This window comes from Thunnus thynnus, chromosome 23, assembly GCF_963924715.1.
Source record: "Thunnus thynnus chromosome 23, fThuThy2.1, whole genome shotgun sequence".
In the NCBI taxonomy this organism is placed as follows: domain Eukaryota; kingdom Metazoa; phylum Chordata; class Actinopteri; order Scombriformes; family Scombridae; genus Thunnus; species Thunnus thynnus.
The window spans coordinates 26,642,322-26,662,017 of NC_089539.1; the positions used below are offsets into that span (position 1 = coordinate 26,642,322).

At 40.4% G+C, this 19,696-nt stretch overlaps 1 protein-coding gene across 1 annotated transcript; it reads left to right on the forward strand.

Moving 5' to 3' along the window:
* The first annotated feature begins 1,355 nt into the window (after positions 1-1,355).
* On the forward strand, positions 1,356-8,529 carry drd4-rs (dopamine receptor D4 related sequence). Its single transcript, XM_067582115.1, has 4 exons — positions 1,356-1,726; positions 1,807-1,919; positions 5,790-6,454; positions 7,703-8,529. Exons 1-4 carry the CDS (start codon positions 1,487-1,489, stop codon positions 7,903-7,905), a joined length of 1,221 nt encoding a protein of 406 aa, XP_067438216.1. The 5' UTR covers positions 1,356-1,486; the 3' UTR covers positions 7,906-8,529.
* Positions 8,530-19,696: the final 11,167 nt, after the last annotated feature.

Consider the following 19,696-nt stretch of genomic DNA (forward strand, 5'->3'; position numbering starts at 1 on the left):
TACTGTTGCTACCACTACTACTACTACTACTACTACTGTTACTACCACTACTACCACTACTACTACTACTACTACCACTACTACTACTACTACTACTACTGTTGCTACCACTACTACTACCACTACTACTACTACTACTACTACTGTTGCTACCACTACTACTACTACTACTACTACTACTGTTGCTACCACTACTACTACTACTACTACTACTACTACTACTACTACTACTACTACTACTACTGTGTGGCTTTAAATACATGTTCTGATATTCAGTGTCTTCACTCCAACATTTAGTAGTTAATGTGAAATAAGATCAGTCTGATGTTCAGTCTCTGGTCTCAGACACACAAATCACAACTTTTTTTAAAAGGTTGTGTACATTTTTTTATGTACATTTTGGAAAAGGTTATGTATATTGTTAAATAAAATTATGTACATTTGTTAAAAAGATTATGTACTGTATGTTTTAAAAAAATGTACATTTTAAGGAAGGTTGTATATCTTAAATAAGGTTTTGTACACACACACACACACACACACACATATATATATATATATATATTTTTTTTTTTTTCTCAAAGCTTGTGTACGTTTTTTAACAAAGTTTGTATATATTTTAAAGTAGGTTATGTATATTTTTAAAATACTCTGTGTACATTTTTGTGTGTTTGTATTTGTTGCTTTTCAGCCTCTATGGTCGTCATGGTAACTGAAGCTGTTGGCGAGGAGCATCACAGGATGAGAGCAGCGCTGTGATCTGACTCACACTGAGAGGAGACACTTCACCAAACAATACAGCTGACATTTAATACAACCTGCTCCACTTCCTTATATAACCGCCAAAATAAGAGAGCAGGCACAGCAGGAATCATAAAGAATCAGAAACACAACATCAGTCTCTGTTTCTGATTATTGTTCACAGTCATCCAAACAACATTTTTACAATATTTAAAAACAAAATGTACGAAAGTAATGTTTCTGTAACATGAAGGTCATCTAATGTGCTTCTGGACAGTCGTTCATTGACACCCTGCAGCTGTGATCAATCATCCTTCCACCTCCACAACAAATTTTAAAAAATGAAATGATGAATTTCTACTTCGCTCTCCATCCTGACTTTATGTTTGTATATTCCACAATAAAATATTTTGATGGTGTCTTTGCGATCAAAATAAACTACAGTGTGTTCATGGTATAGTAATAATAGTAACAGTAATGTTTATTATTTACAGCCACCAGAAGAAACAATCAGCAGATCCAGTCATCATGAATGAGGAGAAAAATCTGAAGAAAAAAAACTCAGTGTGCTGTCAAACTCCTGAGAGTGAAACACACAATGCACTGAGCCTGGGACAGGTATCAGCAAGGTGAGACCAAAAACCATTCACATCTTTATCTGAACCATCAAACAGTACAGACTCAGTCAAGTGTTGTGTGTCCAGATGTTAAGTGCAGCCCAGCAGCTGTGTTCGAGGCCCCCATCATGAACAATGTGACACCTGGCAGCCCTCCAGGTGGGGCAGACGTGAAGGACTACAACTATGTGGCTCTGGTCCTCGGTGTGCCCCTCATCCTGGTCATCATCCTGGGAAACGTCCTGGTGTGTCTGAGTGTACTCACCGAGCGCTCCCTGAAAACAGCCACCAACTACTTCATCATCAGCCTGGCGGCGGCCGACCTGCTGCTGGCCGTGCTGGTGCTGCCGCTCTACGTCTACTCCGAGGTCAGTTTCTATCAAGTGTGACTTTACACCTGCATACACGGTGAGGACAATGCATCACTATGTGTCTGTGTTCAATTTAGTTTCTGGGAGGCGTCTGGACGTTGAGCACCTACATCTGCGACGCCCTGATGACCATGGATGTGATGCTGTGCACCGCCTCCATCCTCAACCTGTGTGCCATCAGTGTGGACAGGTGAGTCCACCTGTTCAACACGTCTATCTCTGGAGGACAAGCCTGGATCTAAATCTGACCAAAGACTTCAGTTTGAGTCTCATTACAGATTAATTCACATGTCAGAAGAATAGAAGATTATCGCAGATAAATTAGCATGAATAAAGAGTCTCAGTCGTTCCAGTGTGATGTCCTCCATCAGACAGGAAAAACTCCCCTTTAATGGGAAGAAACCTCAAGCAGAACCCGGCTCTCGGTGGACGCCATCTGCCTCGACTGGTTGGGTTGAGAGAGAAAGAAGGAGGGAGAGACACAAAGAAGCAGAATAATAACAATAATAACAATAACAGTAATAGTAATAGAGATGTGATTAGCAACAACAAACAGCAGCAATAGCTGGAGAAGGACATTAACAGAACCACGAAGGCTCAGCCTGGATCCTGGGGTTTCCTGTGAGATGAGAAAGCACAAAGAACTCCGGGGAAGAAGCAAAGTTAGTGACATGCATTGATGTTACATGAATGCATACAGATGGAGAGGAGGAGGAGGAGAGAGGAGCTCAGTGCATCATGGGAAGTCCCCCAGCAGTCTAGGCCTATAGCAGCATAACTAAGGGCTGATCCAAGGCGAGCCTGGTCGGCCCTAACTATAAGCTTTATCAAAAAGGAAAGTTTTAAGCCTACTCTTAAACATAGAGAGGGTGTCTGCACCCCGGACTGAATCTGGAAGATGGTTCCACAGGAGAGGAGCCTGATAGCTGAAGGCTCTGCCTCCCATTCTACTTTTAAAGACTGTAGGGACCACCAGTAAGCTGCATACTGGGAGCGCAGTGTTCTAGTGGGATAATACGGTACTATGAGCTCTTCAAGATATGATGGTGCCTGACCATTAAGGGCTTTGTAAGTTAGGAGAAGGATTTTAAATTCTATTCTAGATTTTACAGGAAGCCAATGCAGCGAAGCTAAAATGGGAGAAATGTGGTCTCTTTTTCTAGTTTTAGTCAGAACACGTGCAGCTGCATTCTGGACCAGCTGGAGAGTCTTTAGAGACTTGTTAGCCTGATAATAAGGAATTGCAATAATCCAGCCTAGAAGTAACAAATGTGTGAACTAGTTTTTCTGCATCTTTTAGGGACAGGATGTGATTTTTGTGATATTACGTAAGTGAAAAAAGGCAGTCCTTGAGATTTGATTTATGTGGGAGTTAAAGGACATATCCCAAACTGTTTGAGCACTTCTAGTAAGTTAAGTATAGAGTCTTCTGGGTTCAAAAATTAAAGGAGTAAATCATCTGCATAGAGTGACACCTTGTGGATCATTTCTCTCCTCGTCACTCCAAGAATTCTTTCATTGGTAGGTTGAGCAAGAGGTATTGCAAGAAGCTCAATGGCCAAAATGCTCCAGTACACAAATTGATCTGATATTTACTAACAAACCAGAAAGAATAACTAAAAGTTATAATTTAATCACTGGTTTATCAGATTATAACCTAACCCTATGTGTGAGAAAACTGACTAAAAGTAGATTTAAGACCACGGCAACTAAGACAATGATCCTTCAATGCATACCCAGAGCTAAGCAAGAATTTACCAATGAAATTAACAGATTGAAATGGGATGATGTTCTGTCCTCTGATGATCTGGACTATGGCTGTGATACTTTTACTCTGAATCAACTCTGTGAGGGAAAGATTTAATGTGAGGATACAGATAAAATCTAAAAATAAAAATAATTTACTGTGGTTTAATGAAAATTTGTGGAAACTAATGAAATCTAGAGATGCTGCATTAAGGAAGGCAGTTAAAGCTAGAAGAGACACTGACATGCTGATTTAAAAAGGTTTAAGGAACAAAGTTATCCAAGAGCGAAGAGAAGCTAAACCTTGTTTTTATGTCAATATACTGAATGAGGTTAAAGGCAACAGTAAATTGATCTGGAAAAACATCGATAATCTCACAAAGAGGGACCCAAAACTTTTAGGACATTTTAAACTCAAAGTACAGGGAAAGTTAATTGAAGATCATCTTACTGTTGCTTCTGTCTTTAATATTTTTTTTCTTGAGTCTGTGTATGAATTAGGAAAAAAATGTATGAAAAGGAAACTGGATGTTGTTGCTATAGATGCTATAGGTCAGGTTTTAGAAACTAATGAGTTACAAGTAAATAAAATCATCAGCTCCTTAAAAAGCTCCAAAAGTAGAGATGCTTTCTAATATGACACCATGTTTGTCAAATCACACAAAGATATTTTAACTCCCCCTATTGTTCATTTAATTAACTTGTCTTTTAAACACAGCTCCTTTCCTGATGACTGGAAACGTGCCATCGTCACGCCTGTTTTTAAATCTGGAGACGTTGAAACCAGTAACTACAGACCAATAAGTATACTGCCAGTACTCTCAAAGGTTGCTGAGAAAGTTGTCATTAAACAACTGACAACATTTCATAATACAAACAGTTTTGGTCTACATCGTTTGCAGTTTGGCTTTAGAGCAAATCATTCCACTGAAACTGCTACCTGCACTAAGTAGAACAAATTAAATCAAGACTTGACAAAGGAGGAGTAGTTGCTGCTGTATTTTTAGATCTGCGTAAAGCATTCGACACAGTCAATCATGATGTTTTAATATTGAAACTCTGTACATGTAACTTCTCATCTAGAGCGCTGGCATGGATGTCTTCATATTTATCTAATAGGAGACAAAGTGTTAAAGTTGGTGACACACTGTCCAGTAACATGAAGTGCACAACGGGTGTTCCACAAGGGTCAGTGTTAGGTCCCCTATTATTTAGCCTATATATTAATGATCTCCCTCAACAGTGTCATGATGCAGAACTACAAATGTATGCAGATGACACCGTTGTGTACACACATGCAAAAACAGCTGAGTTAGCTGCTGCTAAGCTAACGACTGCATTGGAGAGGATCAAACATTAGCTTGATCAATCATGTCTGAGTCTAAATGTAAACAAGACAAAGGGTATGTTTTTCTCTAAGACTATGGTACAACCTCCTAACGCTGATATTCTCATGAAAGGTGAAAAAATTGACATAGTCACTGATTTTAAATATCTTGGTGTGACACTGGATCCAAATTTGAACTTTAAGAAACATGTTAAAAAATGGTTAAAACCATAAAGTTCAACTTTAGAGGAAGAATTTTAGATTATTCTCAAATTTGTGTCTAGTTTATAAATGTTAAATGGTTTGTCTTCCTCCACTATGTGACTTTGTGTTCACTTGCTCAGTAAGTTCTATTAGATCCTCCAGAATATCCTCTATAGATGATTGGACCATTTCATCACACTGCATTTAGACAGTCAGCTTCCTCTGTGAAGCCACAACTCAGTGGAACGTCCTACCTGATTATATGAAGAACTGCAGCTCCATCAATACATTCAAGGCCAAATTAAAAAATCAACTAAAGACGAATCAGCTGTGTGACCACTGAGTCTAGTTTACATTATCAATTTTTAATTGACATTGTGGGTGTATGTGATGTGCTGTTGTGTGTGGCTTTGTATTTTGTATGGTTTGTTCTTTGTGGGGTTTTGTCAAATCAAATAAAAAGGGAGATAAGCAGCAGCCTTGCCTTGTCCCTCTTTGGAGAGGGAAGGAGTTGGACGTGATATTATTAGTGTGGACAGAGGCAAGTTTGGGATAAATTTGATGTTTCCAGAAAATGCTTTCCAGTTTGAGAGAAAAGACCAATGACAGACCAGAGCGTTAAGTCTTCATCCAATCAGGTGCAGGTTCATGACTGCAGACACCTGTCAATCATCTTTGGTGACTAGCCTCTTAGAAACCACATCTTTAGTGTTTTAACCCTCCTCAAAAATAAAAAGCTGAATGGAAAGTTTGCTGTTCTCTCACCTGCCTGCTGCATTTCAGGTACATTGCTGTTGTCGTCCCTCTGAAGTACAACAGGAACCAGTTTAGCGTCCGGCAGCTCACCCTCATCGCTGCCACCTGGGTGCTGTCTCTGGGTGTGGCCAGTCCTGTGATCTTCGGCCTGAACCAGGTGCCGGATCGTGACCCGAGCGTGTGCAAACTGGAGGACGACCGTTTTGTGGTGTATTCGTCCGTCTGCTCCTTCTTCGTGCCATGTCCTGTCATGCTCTTCTTGTATTACTGGATGTTTCGGGGCCTGCGGCGGTGGAGCGGTCGCAGTTGCTCTCAGGCGGCAAGTGGCCGCCGTCACACTCTTTCTTTACGACTCGGTTCAGCTCTACGCCGGGTGAAGGCCACAAAGACGAGTCGAGAGAAAGTCACATATGCTGCGCCGGCCGGATTGAGGCCCACCTCTCCCTCAACTGTCTCCATGACGACACCTTCAGCAGCGACCGAGCAGCAGCAGGACGGGGCGGCGGCAGGAAGCGACCCAATGACTGCACAGATGGACAGCATGTCGGATGCCGACGCCACTGAGAGGAAGGAGGGAGGAAGCAGACGAGAGAACGGCCCGAAGACCACGAAGAGAGGACGAAGGAACAGCAAGAGCAGCAGAGTCAGCGGGAGGGAACGCAAAGCCATGAAGGTCTTGCCTGTTGTAGTGGGTGAGTTTCATCATCTATGAGGAAATTCTGCTGTTTTTATAACGACTAACAGCGACACCGACACAGTTTATCATCAGGTTATTTATTAGATAATGATGCTGTTTTGTAACATCCAACAGAGGACGACAAAATATTCATTTGGGACTCTCATTAATTCCTCTTTGCTCACATGCTGCATGTAAAGAGTTTTATTTTCATTCATCCATCGCTCTGACATGCAGCATGAATGACAGTTAAAAAATATAGCTGCTCTTAATACTGTGGTTATAGAAGGTTTTTGTTAAAACTAGATTTAAAAATCATTTTTACAGACTCACCTGATCTCTGTCTTCATGTTCAGTACAGTGTCGTTGACATGTTGGTGTGAAACATGTAAATAGATGCACATTATTGTTCACGTTACATGCAGAAACATGTTATACGTCATTTAGTATAAAGTCCTTAGACAGTCACTGCTACGACCGTCTCCCAGCCGAATGTGACTGAATACAAACATGACGTGATACATGTGACTCTACAGGAGGCGAAGCAGCAGCTTCACCACCTGCAGCAGCAAACCGAGAACAAACACTTGTGTATTTCTTGATGTTAAACAAGAGATTCCCCCTCAGCTGGACATTTGTAGAAACAGTTTTTCGTGTTTTACTGTAACAGAGAGTGAAGCTGTGATCCTCTCAGTAAAAACAGGAACTGCTTCTTTCTGTCTCCGTGGAAACCAGCAGTTTCACATCCTCATTTACACATCAATACTCAGAATGTTGACTGAACTCTGAAAATATATTTAATTCTAATTCAAAGTCTCATTTTGGTGTAATTCATAATAATTCATAACTCAATATCAGTTGAATTAATCCTTAAACAAACACGTATGAATGAGTAACATGCAGGTGATTTCAGACTCAATCTATTGATCACATCAGAATGATTTTGGGCCAAAAACCAGAAAGAAAAAATATTTGTAAAAATATAGAAAACAATGACACAAAGATCATGATTTATAACTCATAAACTGCAGCTGTAACTCATTATATGACTAAAGAAGACAGTAAACTTCATATCGTACCTGAGGACAAATCACTTTGATCTGATCGGATCATATATGTTGTATCTCTGTTTATTAATTCAACTGTTTAAAGGTTCAAAAACCTGATAAAGTTAAAGAAGCTCTTAAAATAAAATACACAAAATATAAACGTCAGTGAGCAGAAGAACCATCTGTCTCTAACTGTGTCTGTCTTTTGTCTCCAGGTGTGTTTCTGGCCTGTTGGACGCCTTTCTTCGTCGTCCATGTCACCAAGGTGTTGTGTCAGTCCTGCAACATCAGCCCCACCCTCATCTCCGTGGTAACGTGGCTCGGTTACGTCAATAGCGCCGTCAATCCGATCATCTACACCGCGTTCAACACTGAGTTCAGGAACGTCTTTCACAAGCTGCTCTGCTGCCGGACGTGAAACTCAAACTGTCTCAAACTGTCCAGGTTTTAATGAGCCGTCTTCACAGGAACATCCTTTAAAAAACCTCCAGACATGAAAAACTGTCACCAACTGGTGGAGGACGGTTTCTGACCAAAGCCTTACTTTAGATATAAACTCTATAAACGTCTGTGTCTGTGATTAAAGCAGAACAGTCATGAGATATAATCATATTATAGTCATGACTACTCTCCACATTACAGCTCACAGGCATAAAATATGTGAATGTGCAGAATTTAAATATGCTTTGATATATGAGTATTTTCATGTTGTTTTTAAAGGTGCAGGTTTTGCAGATCAGTGCAGTTATTTTTATTGTTTCATTTGTTTTTACAGAAAAACTGAATATTTGTGTGACTGAAGCAGAAATCACGAAGAAAAGTGTGTCTGTGAATGTTTGACCTTTATCAAAGAGGAAAACATTGTTAGTAGTATTTTTATCTGTGAAGTTAAGGTGACCGTGAGAAACTGTAGCTTCATTAAGAGATCAAGATTCACGTCTGAGGAGCTGATTCAGATTCAATGAAAGTAAATTTAATAAATGTAGAAATCAGACCATGATACTTTACATTTTAAGAGATTTTCTACTTTAACTTGCCTTTAATCTTCTTGCTTCATTTTTTATCTGAAAACATTAGAATCCCTGAAACTGGAGATAAAAGGTTTATCACTGATTACTCCTGTTGAATGTCGTATTTTAAACGTGTTATTTAATGATAACCTGAATATTTCTTCCTGCACTGATGAAATTATTGAGACTAAGGAGGAAATGAATCTCTCAGCCTTGAAGGGCTCTGACAGGTTGAAATAATGCTGGTTGGTTGTTTTGTGTCCTGCAGGTGAAAATCTTCCCTCTAATGACACGTCTGCTCGTGGGCGGAGCAACTTGTCCACCTGTCACTGACTCCAGAAGCCACCCACACTTCGTTTTTCACTCCGTGACGTGTTTGTGCAGAAGATAAATCACAGTCTGACATTTTAATCTCTTCTATCACAGAAGAGCTGATGTTTCCAGGGCGTGGGAGGGGTGGGAGGGGTGGGGGGGGGCACATCTCACTCTTTGTGTGCTCAAACAGCCATGGAAACCACAGGGGGGGGTTACCACGGTAACACTGAGCCCATACGTCCCACAGACACCTTCAGCAGTGACATGTAACAAACATGAGCTGAGACTCATGAGTGTTTCATTCAAGTTAGTTTCAGCTTTATTTGACAGAAGAGAACTACTGACTTATATATATTTAAAACAGGTGAAAAAGAAGTAAGTCATTTATTTTCAAACTGGAGTTCTGTACTAAGAAATAAACTTTCTGCAAATGAAATAATTCACATTTTTATGCCGCCGCACTGGCGACAGCTGTGGCCAGAGGTGTTATATTTTGATTGGCCGTCCCATTCTCGTTAATCCCATATTTCAGGAACACCTTGAGGGAATTTCTTCAAATTTGGCACAAACGTCTAGTTGGACTCAAGGATCAACTGATAAGATTTTGGTGGTCAAAGGTCAACATCACCGTGATCTCACAAAACACATTTATGTTCCAGTTTGCAAGCAAGATCCTTACTGGTAATTACGTTGACCTCTCTCAACTCATTCACCCAACTTCAACCAATCCTCACATCCCCAGGGAACTGCTCACCTCATTTGGCCCTTGGGAACTTAAACCACCACTCCCTGCTCACTCCTATGACCTCACAGCGGCTGAATTCGCCTTCTCATTCTCGTATCGAGACGTAATCTGTTCAGCTTTCCCTCACAGCAGGTCCGAGTCCGATGATTATCTGTCATTAATCCTTGACCTGGCCTTGCAGTTCGGCAGCAATGGCTTCTACTCATACTACATCCTTTTCACCTCCCAAGCTGCCGGACGCCTACAACAGTTTAACCAACTGGGGATCGTCGGACCACGAGCTGTACTGCCGAGTCTTTGTAGCTCGCTCACCTCTCTGCTGTGACCTGTTGCGGTGCCCCTTCCCATCACGCCACAGCACGTGCCCTCTCTGCTCCTCTGCCCCGCAGCCCGGTCACAGAAAAGCGAAGCCCGGCAGTATCACACAGCTTGCCGCTGGCGGCTCCTCCACCGTCCATTACCCCCAAACCTGCCATCGCTTAGCCCTCCATCCTTGGCCCTCTCCCCAAAGGCATGGACAAGAGAGGGAGACCCGTCCTCTATCAGGGCAGGAGGATGAGGATGTGTCATGAAGAATATGTCAGCTTAAATTAATCCAGTCCTCCCAGTCATATTAATACTCACATTCCTCCAGACACTGGCTGAGGAGGAGTCGCAGCCTAATTATCAACTCTAGACCTGAACTTCATTATAACTCATTAGAAAGTCTTGTTCTTAGTCTCTCAGCCAACCTGGAAAACTTTACAGCCAGTTCTATGTGTTATAGTGAACCACACCCTAGACCTTGTTCTGATTTATGGGATTGAAAATGAACATTTACAAGTTTTTCCACAAAATCCTATTTTATCAGATCATTACTTAATAACTTTTGAATTCCTATTACTGGATTACACACCATTAGACAAAAATGTCCTCACTAGATGTCTCTCTGATAGTGTTGTAGATAAATTTCCATCAGTACTGAATTCACTGCCATGTCTCAATACTACAGAGGACTCTTATGTTAACTTTAGTTCCTCCCAAACTGATAATCTTGTTGATAGTGCTGCAGGCTCATTACGAATAACACTCGACTCCATCGCCCCCTTAAAAAAGAAGATAATAAAACATAAGAGGTTAGCTCCATGGTTTAACTCCCAAACCTGCAAATTAAAGCAAATTTGAAAGTAGCTGTAATTAAACCTCTTCTTAAGAAGCCTACTCTTGATTCACGTGTTTTAGCCAATTATAGACCTATATCTAACCTTCCATTTCTCTCTAAGATCCTTGAGAAAGCAGTCTCTAATCAGTTATGTGACTTTCTACATAACAATAGTTTATTTGAGGATTTTCAGTCAGGATTTAGAGGCATCATAGCACAGAGACAGCACTGGTGAAAGTCACTAATGACCTCCTAACTGCATCGGACAAAGGATTTGTCTCTATACTTGTCCTGTTAGATCTTAGTGCCGCATTCGACACAACTGACCATCAAATCCTTTTGCAGAGACTGGAACATTTAATTGGCATTAAAGGAACTGCATTAAGCTGGTTTAAGTCCTATTTATCAGACCGATTTCAGTTTGTACATGTGAATGATGAATCCTCCATGAAGGCAAAAGTTAGACACGGAGTTCCACAAGGTTCTGTACTTGGACCAATTCTATTCACCTTGTATATGCTTCCTTTAGGTAATATTATTAGGAAACACTCCATAAACTTTCATTGTTACGCAGATGACACCCAATTATATTTATCAATGAAGCCTGATGAACCCAATCAGTCAACTAAACTGACCTGGATGACCTGCAATTTTCTGCTATTAAACTCAGATAAAACTGAAGTTATTGTGCTTGGCCCTAAACACCTTAGAAACACATTATCTAATGATAAAGCTGCTCTGGATGGCATTACCCTGGCCTCCAGCACCACCGTAAGGAATCTGGGAGTTATCTTTGATCAGGATATGTCCTTTAACTCCCACATAAATCAAATCTCAAGGACTGCCTTTTTTCACTTACGTAATATCACAAAAATCACATCCTGTCCCTAAAAGATGCAGAAAAACTAGTTCACGCATTTGTTACTTCTAGGCTGGATTATTGCAATTCTTTATTATCAGGCTGCCCTAACAAGTCTCTAAAGACTCTCCAGCTGGTCCAGAATGCAGCTGCACGTGTTCTGACTAAAACTAGAAAAAGAGACCACATTTCTCCCATTTTAGCTTCACTACATTGGCTTCCTGTAAAATCTAGAATAGAATTTAAAATCCTTCTCCTAACTTACAAAGCCCTTAATGGTCAGGCACCATCATATCTTGAAGAGCTCATAATACCGTATTATCCCACTAGAACACTGCGCTCCCAGTATGCAGCTTACTGGTGGTACCTACAGTCTCTAAAAGTAGAATGGGAGGCAGAGCCTTCAGCTATCAGGCTCCTCTTCTGTGGAACCATCTACCGGATTCAGTCCGGGGTGCAGACACCCTCTCTATGTTTAAGAGTAGGCTTCAAACTTTCCTTTTTGATAAAGCTTATAGTTAGGGCCGACCAGGCTCGCCTTGGATCAGCCCTTAGTTATGCTGCTATAGGCCTAGACTGCTGGGGGACTTCCCATGATGCACTGAGCTCCTCTCTGCTCCTCCTCCTCTCCATCTGTATGCATTCATGTACCATTAATGCATGTCACTAACTTGGCTTCTTCCCTGGAGTTCTTTGTGCTTTCTCATCTGCAGGAACCCCCCCCCCCCCAACCTCTTCTCTCTCTCTCAACCCAACCGGTCAAAGCAGATGGCGCCCACCAAGAGCCGGGTTCTGCTTGAGGTTTCTTCCCGTTAAAGGGGAGTTTTTCCTTCCTGCTGTCGCCAAGTGCTGCTCATGGGGGAATTGTTGGGTCTCTGTAAATTAAAGAGTTTGGTCTAGACCTGCTCTATGTGAAAAGTGCCCTGAAATGACTTTTGTTGTGATTTGGCACAATATAAATAAAATTGAATTGAAATTGAATTGAATTGAATTTCACTTATATATGATATATGAGACCAAGGACAGGCAAATATGAACTGTATAAAAAAGGACCAGGAAAAAGAACTGGGGATGGTCTGAAATATGTCACAGTTCCTTCTGGGTTCAAACAGTCAAATATAAATCTGTCTGAACTTGTTTCATTCATTTTATTTCTGTCTTTAATGTTCTGTCACCTCGCTTTCTTTCATCCTCACAGCTTCACTTTCTTTTTGTTCTGTCAGATTATCGCCTTCAGTGTGGAACATCATTATCAGCCTGCAAATAGTTTCTCCAGTCAGCACCTGCAAGCTTAAAATAGTGCAGACGCTCCGCCAGCTGCTGATGGAGGAATCAGCTGTTGGTAACCAGTCGTTCAGGCTGCTGCGATCATCAGCTGAGGACAAATATGAGTTTCATTACTTTGAACCTCTCGCTGAATCCTGGTGATGAATTATTATGATTGATATGAATTTGAGTGCCACAGTTCTCTGAAGCCACAGCTGCTGACTGTGTCTGAGACAAATGAACCAAAACTGCTGAAAGTTTGTTTTTTATCAGATTGGTTTATTTTATCAGCCTCAGATCTCTGAGGAATACTGATTTAACGCTGGTCTGAAGTCAGTCTGCCTTTATAAACACCAGTTTATGTGATATATGGTTTTTGTGTGTAAACGTCCTTGACAGACCTGGGATCAGATATGACAGACCTGGGATCAGATATAACAGACCTGGGATCAGATATGACAGACCTGGGATCAGATATAACAGACCTGGGATCAGATATGACAGACCTGGGATCAGATATGACAGACCTGGGATCAGATATGACAGACCTGGGATCAGATATAACAGACCTGGGATCAGATATGACAGACCTGGGATCAGATATGACAGACCTGGGATCAGATATGACAGACCTGGGATCAGGACATGGGATTTATTACAAACACGTCTTCCAGTCTGCTGCTCACTTTAATTACTGAGCTGCATCCTGAGAAGGTCAGAGAACAAAGACACACAGACAGCAGGTGAAGTGCACAAACTGGCCTTTAAAACAGAGAGGGGGGGGGGGGGGGGGGTCAGAGGGGGGGTTCAGAGCCAAAGGAAGATGAGCAGAGAGGGTTACATATGAAGAAAGAGATCCAGATACACTAGAGAAGAAGAGGATCACATGAGAGGATTCACACCTGAGTGTGTTCAGCAGGTCGACTGAATGACTCACCTGTTTATCAGCAGCAGAACAATACAAAACTGGAAAGGAGGAAGAACTGTTGTGCCGTATTGATCTGTGATTGTCTTGTATTGATTGCTTTGATTGTTTGCCATGAAGTCAAGGATAAATCTTGGTCAGTGTTGAGATTCAAATGTTATCGATCATGGATTAAAACTGTCTGAAAACAGATGATGTGAGTTATGTTCTGTGTGAAATCAGCACTGAAAGATCCACTAATAACATTTCATGTGTTGATTCTGCAGAACACAGTCTGGAGGTAGTTGAGGTGTGTTTGTAGGGGTCGAGGAGCTCCTATCAGATGTCCTGCTGTCACACTCGCTCTGAATTAGACTTAAATCAAACACATCAGCATAAAACAGCCTGTTGATTATGAATAAATTCATCTCAAAGATCAATATGCTGGCACCTGGCTGAAGTTCAGTGCAGGAGAAGCACCTGTTTCCTCTGATCAAAGTTAATGTGGTCAAACTCACCAATCTTCATTAAAGAACGATGGTTTACAGTATATCCAGCTGTCTGATCAGTGTCTGTAGTGGTCTGTAGCTGTGTCAGTGATGTTAATCCAGTCCCTTTCTGTCTGAGGCTCATCGTTCAGTAATAATTACAGACTCTCAGTGAACTCCTCCTCCTGTCAGTTAAATCCCGTCCTTGTATTTTAAAGTGGATCTCTGAGTTTTTTCCTTCTGCTGCTTTTTATCAGCTCAGTGTAAAATTGACTTTTGTGTAAAAATGTTTTTACTGATCTGACAGATGGAAACATGCTAACAGCAACATATTGGCCTGTTTCAACCAATACAATGACAGAAACAAGTAAAAGATGCCATAAAAACTAACCAGATGTGCTGTTAATGTCAGCTACAGGCAGGTGCTGCTGTTCTCTTTCAGACCCGTTTTTTCACCATATTTGTTTACATTTAGTCAAATAGTCACCATTAACAGTCATGTGATTCACCTATTAGCAGCTCCTGTTTGCAGTGTAACATGATGTACAACTATCACTGGATTACTGTGATACTGGAGAAACCTTAAAATGTGATGATTCTCAGACAGGTTCTGCAGCCTCTTTTTTCTCTGGTTTCTAAGTGGATTTATGGAGGTTTATTGGTGATGGACATCAGAGCTGATATCCTCAGGAAGTATAAGTCTGAATGATGATGATCTGCATCTGCTGGATCTCCTGCTGGATCTCCTGCTAGGTTCAGAAGATTTAGGTGAGGTTTGTCCTCATTAAAAGGTCCCTAATGATTCAGGCTGGGCGTGGTCAACCTGCTGTGATCTCTTTAATCAGATCTGTGGATCAAACATTCAGGATGTGACTATAGCTGTGAACAAAGCATTTCTAGCTGCCCTGTAAATATTTACATGTCACATGACTTTAACTTGCAGGACGTGTACTACTACTACTACTAGGATAACTGATACTGATATTGTTACTGTTACTGATAATTTTACTGTTACTGTTACTGTTACTGATACTGTTACTGATACTGTTACTTTTAGTGTTAGTGTTACTGTTGCTGATACTGTTAGTGTTACTGTTACTGATATTGTTACTGTTAGTGTTACTGTTACTGTTACTGTTACTGATACTGTTACTGATACTGTTACTGATACTGATAATGTTACTGTTACTGTTAGTGTTACTGTTACTGATACTGATACTGTTACTTTTAGTGTTAGTGTTACTGTTGATTATATCAACACTACTGTTACTGTTACTGTTACTGTTACTGATACTATTAGTGTTACTGTTACTGTTACTTTTAGTGTTAGTGTTACTGTTGCTGATACTATTAGTGTTACTGTTAGTGTTAGTGTTACTGATATTATTAGTGTTACTGTTGCTGATACTATTAGTGTTACTGTTACTGTTACTTTTAGTGTTAGTGTTACTGTTGCTGATACTATTAGTGTTACTGTTACTGTTAGTGTTACTGATATTATTAGTGTTACTGTTACTGATACTATTAGTGTTACTGTTACTGTTAGTGTTGCTGTTACTGATACTATTGGTGTTACTGTTACTGATACTATTAGTGTTACTGTTACTGTTGCTGACATTGTTACTGTTGTTTCTGATACTGTTACTGATACTGTTACTTTTAGTGTTACTGTTGCTGATACTGTTGGTGTTACTGTTGCTGATACTGTTGCTGATATTGTTAGTGTTACTGTTACTGTTACTGTTGCTGATACTGTTAGTGTTACTGATACTGTTGGTGTTACTGTTACTGTTGGTGTTACTGTTACTGTTGCTGATATTGTTGGTGTTACTGTTACTGTTGCTGATACTGTTGCTGATACTGTTGGTGTTACTGTTGCTGATACTGTTGGTGTTACTGTTACTGTTGTTGATACTGTTACTGTTGCTGATACTGTTGGTGTTACTGTTACTGTTGTTGATACTGTTGCTGATACTGTTGGTGTTACTGTTACTGTTGCTGATACTGTTGCTGATACTGTTGGTGTTACTGTTGCTGATACTGTTGGTGTTACTGTTACTGTTGTTGATACTGTTGCTGATACTGTTGGTGTTACTGTTGCTGATACTGTTGGTGTTACTGTTACTGTTGCTGATACTGTTAGTGTTACTGATACTGTTGGTGTTACTGTTACTGTTACTGTTGGTTTTACTGTTACTGTTGCTGATACTGTTGGTGTTACTGTTACTGTTGTTGATACTGTTGCTGATACTGTTGGTGTTACTGTTGCTGATACTGTTAGTATTACTGTTACTGTTGCTGACACTGTTACTGTTAGTGTCACTGTAACTGTTGCTGATACTGCTGGTGTTACTGTTACTGTTGCTGATACTGTTGGTGTTACTGTTGCTGATACTGTTGGTGTTACTGTTAGTGTTACTGATACTGTTGGTGTTACTGTTACTGTTACTGTTGGTGATACTGTTACTGTTGCTGATATTGTTGGTGTTACTGTTACTGTTACTGTTGGTGTTACTGTTACTGTTGGTGTTACTGTTACTGTTGCTGATACTGTTGGTGTTACTGTTGCTGACACTGTTGGTGTTACTGTTACTGTTGGTGATATTGTTGGTGTTACTGTTACTGTTGGTGATACTGTTACTGTTACTGTTGGTGTTACTGTTACTGTTGGTGTTACTGTTGGTGTTACTGTTGGTGTTACTGTTGCTGATACTGTTACTGTTGGTGTTACTGTTGGTGTTACTGTTACTGTTGCTGATACTGTTGGTGTTACTGTTGGTGTTACTGTTACTGTTGGTGATACTGTTACTGTTACTGTTGGTGTTACTGTTGCTGATACTGTTGGTGTTACTGTTACTGTTGGTGTTACTGTTGGTGTTACTGTTGGTGTTACTGTTGCTGATACTGTTGGTGTTACTGTTACTGTTACTGATACTGTTGGTGTTACTGTTGCTGATACTGTTGGTGTTACTGTTGCTGATACTGTTAGTGTTACTGTTACTGTTGCTGATATTGTTACTGTTGCTGATACTGTTGGTGCAACTGTTACTGTTGCTGATACTGTTAGTGTTACTGTTGCTGATACTGTTGGTGTTACTGTTGCTGATACTGTTAGTGTTACTGTTGCTGATACTGTTAGTGTTACTGTTGGTGTTACTGTTGTTGATACTGTTGGTGTTACTGTTGGTGTTAATGTTGATACTGTTGGTGTTACTGTTGCTGATACTGTTGGTGTTACTGTTGCTGATACTGTTGGTGTTACTGTTGCTGATACTGTTACTGTTGCTGATATTGTTACTGTTGCTGATACTGTTGGTGTTACTGTTGCTGATACTGTTACTGTTGCTGATATTGTTACTGTTGCTGATACTGTTGGTGCTATTGTTGGTGTTACTGTTGCTGATACTGTTACTGTTGCTGATATTGTTACTGTTGCTGATACTGTTGGTGTTACTGTTGCTGATACTGTTACTGTTGCTGATATTGTTACTGTTGCTGATACTGTTGCTGATACTGTTGGTGTTACTGTTGCTGATACTGTTGGTGATACTGTTACTGTTGGTGTTACTGTTACTGTTACTGTTGGTGTTACTGTTACTGTTGGTGTTACTGTTGGTGTTACTGTTGCTGATACTGTTGGTGTCACTGTTACTGTTGGTGTTACTGTTGGTGTTACTGTTACTGTTGGTGATACTGTTACTGTTACTGTTACTGTTGGTGTTACTGTTGCTGATACTGTTGGTGTTACTGTTGGTGTTACTGTTGCTGATACTGTTGGTGTTACTGTTACTGTTGGTGTTACTGTTACTGATACTGTTGGTGTTACTGTTGCTGATACTGTTGGTGTTACTGTTGCTGATACTGTTAGTGTTACTGTTACTGTTGCTGATATTGTTACTGTCGCTGATACTGTTAGTGTTACTGTTACTGTTGCTGATATTGTTACTGTTGCTGATACTGTTAGTGTTACTGTCGCTGATACTGTTGGTGTTACTGTTGCTGATACTGTTGGTGTTACTGTTGTTGATACTGTTGGTGTTACTGTTGATACTGTTGCTGATACTGTTGGTGTTACTGTTGCTGATACTGTTGGTGTTACTGTTGCTGATACTGTTAGTGTTACTGTCGCTGATACTGTTAGTGTTACTGTTACTGTTGCTGATATTGTTACTGTTGCTGATACTGTTAGTGTTACTGTTACTGTTGCTGATATTGTTACTGTTGCTGATACTGTTGGTGCAACTGTTACTGTTGCTGATACTGTTAGTGTTACTGTTGCTGATACTGTTGGTGTTACTGTTGCTGATACTGTTAGTGTTACTGTTGCTGATACTGTTAGTGTTACTGTTGGTGTTACTGTTGTTGATACTGTTGGTGTTACTGTTGGTGTTAATGTTGATACTGTTGGTGTTACTGTTGCTGATACTGTTGGTGTTACTGTTGCTGATACTGTTACTGTTGCTGATATTGTTACTGTTGCTGATACTGTTGGTGTTACTGTTGCTGATACTGTTACTGTTGCTGATATTGTTACTGTTGCTGATACTGTTGGTGCTATTGTTGGTGTTACTGTTGCTGATACTGTTACTGTTGCTGATATTGTTACTGTTGCTGATACTGTTGGTGTTACTGTTGCTGATACTGTTACTGTTGCTGATATTGTTACTGTTGCTGATACTGTTGCTGATACTGTTGGTGTTACTGTTGCTGATACTGTTGGTGATACTGTTACTGTTGGTGTTACTGTTACTGTTACTGTTACTGTTGGTGTTACTGTTACTGTTGGTGTTACTGTTGGTGTTACTGTTGCTGATACTGTTGGTGTTACTGTTGGTGTTACTGTTACTGTTGGTGATACTGTTACTGTTACTGTTACTGTTGGTGTTACTGTTGCTGATACTGTTGGTGTTACTGTTGGTGTTACTGTTGCTGATACTGTTGGTGTTACTGTTACTGTTGGTGTTACTGTTACTGATACTGTTGGTGTTACTGTTGCTGATACTGTTGGTGTTACTGTTGCTGATACTGTTAGTGTTACTGTTACTGTTGCTGATATTGTTACTGTTGCTGATACTGTTAGTGTTACTGTCGCTGATACTGTTAGTGTTACTGTTACTGTTGCTGATATTGTTACTGTTGCTGATACTGTTGGTGTTACTGTTACTGTTGGTGTTACTGTCGCTGATACTGTTGGTGTTACTGTTGCTGATACTGTTGGTGTTACTGTTGTTGATACTGTTGGTGTTACTGTTGATACTGTTGCTGATACTGTTGGTGTTACTGTTGCTGATACTGTTGGTGTTACTGTTGCTGATACTGTTAGTGTTACTGTTGCTGATACTGTTAGTGTTACTGTTGCTGATACTGTTGGTGTTACTGTTGCTGATACTGTTAGTGTTACTGTTACTGTTGCTGATATTGTTACTGTTGCTGATACTGTTGGTGCAACTGTTACTGTTGCTGATACTGTTAGTGTTACTG

What these genes read in the sequence shown, in the direction of transcription:
- drd4-rs (XM_067582115.1), top strand. Translation starts at nt 1,487, where the DNA reads ATGAACAATGTGACACCTGGCAGCCCTCCAGGTGGGGCAGACGTGAAG. An exon ending in TGTGCCATCAGTGTGGACAG is followed by an intron (nt 1,920 to 5,789) that starts GTGAGTCCACCT and finishes GCTGCATTTCAG; the next exon opens with GTACATTGCTGTTGTCGTCC. An exon ending in GGTCTTGCCTGTTGTAGTGG is followed by an intron (nt 6,455 to 7,702) that starts GTGAGTTTCATC and finishes TTTTGTCTCCAG; the next exon opens with GTGTGTTTCTGGCCTGTTGG.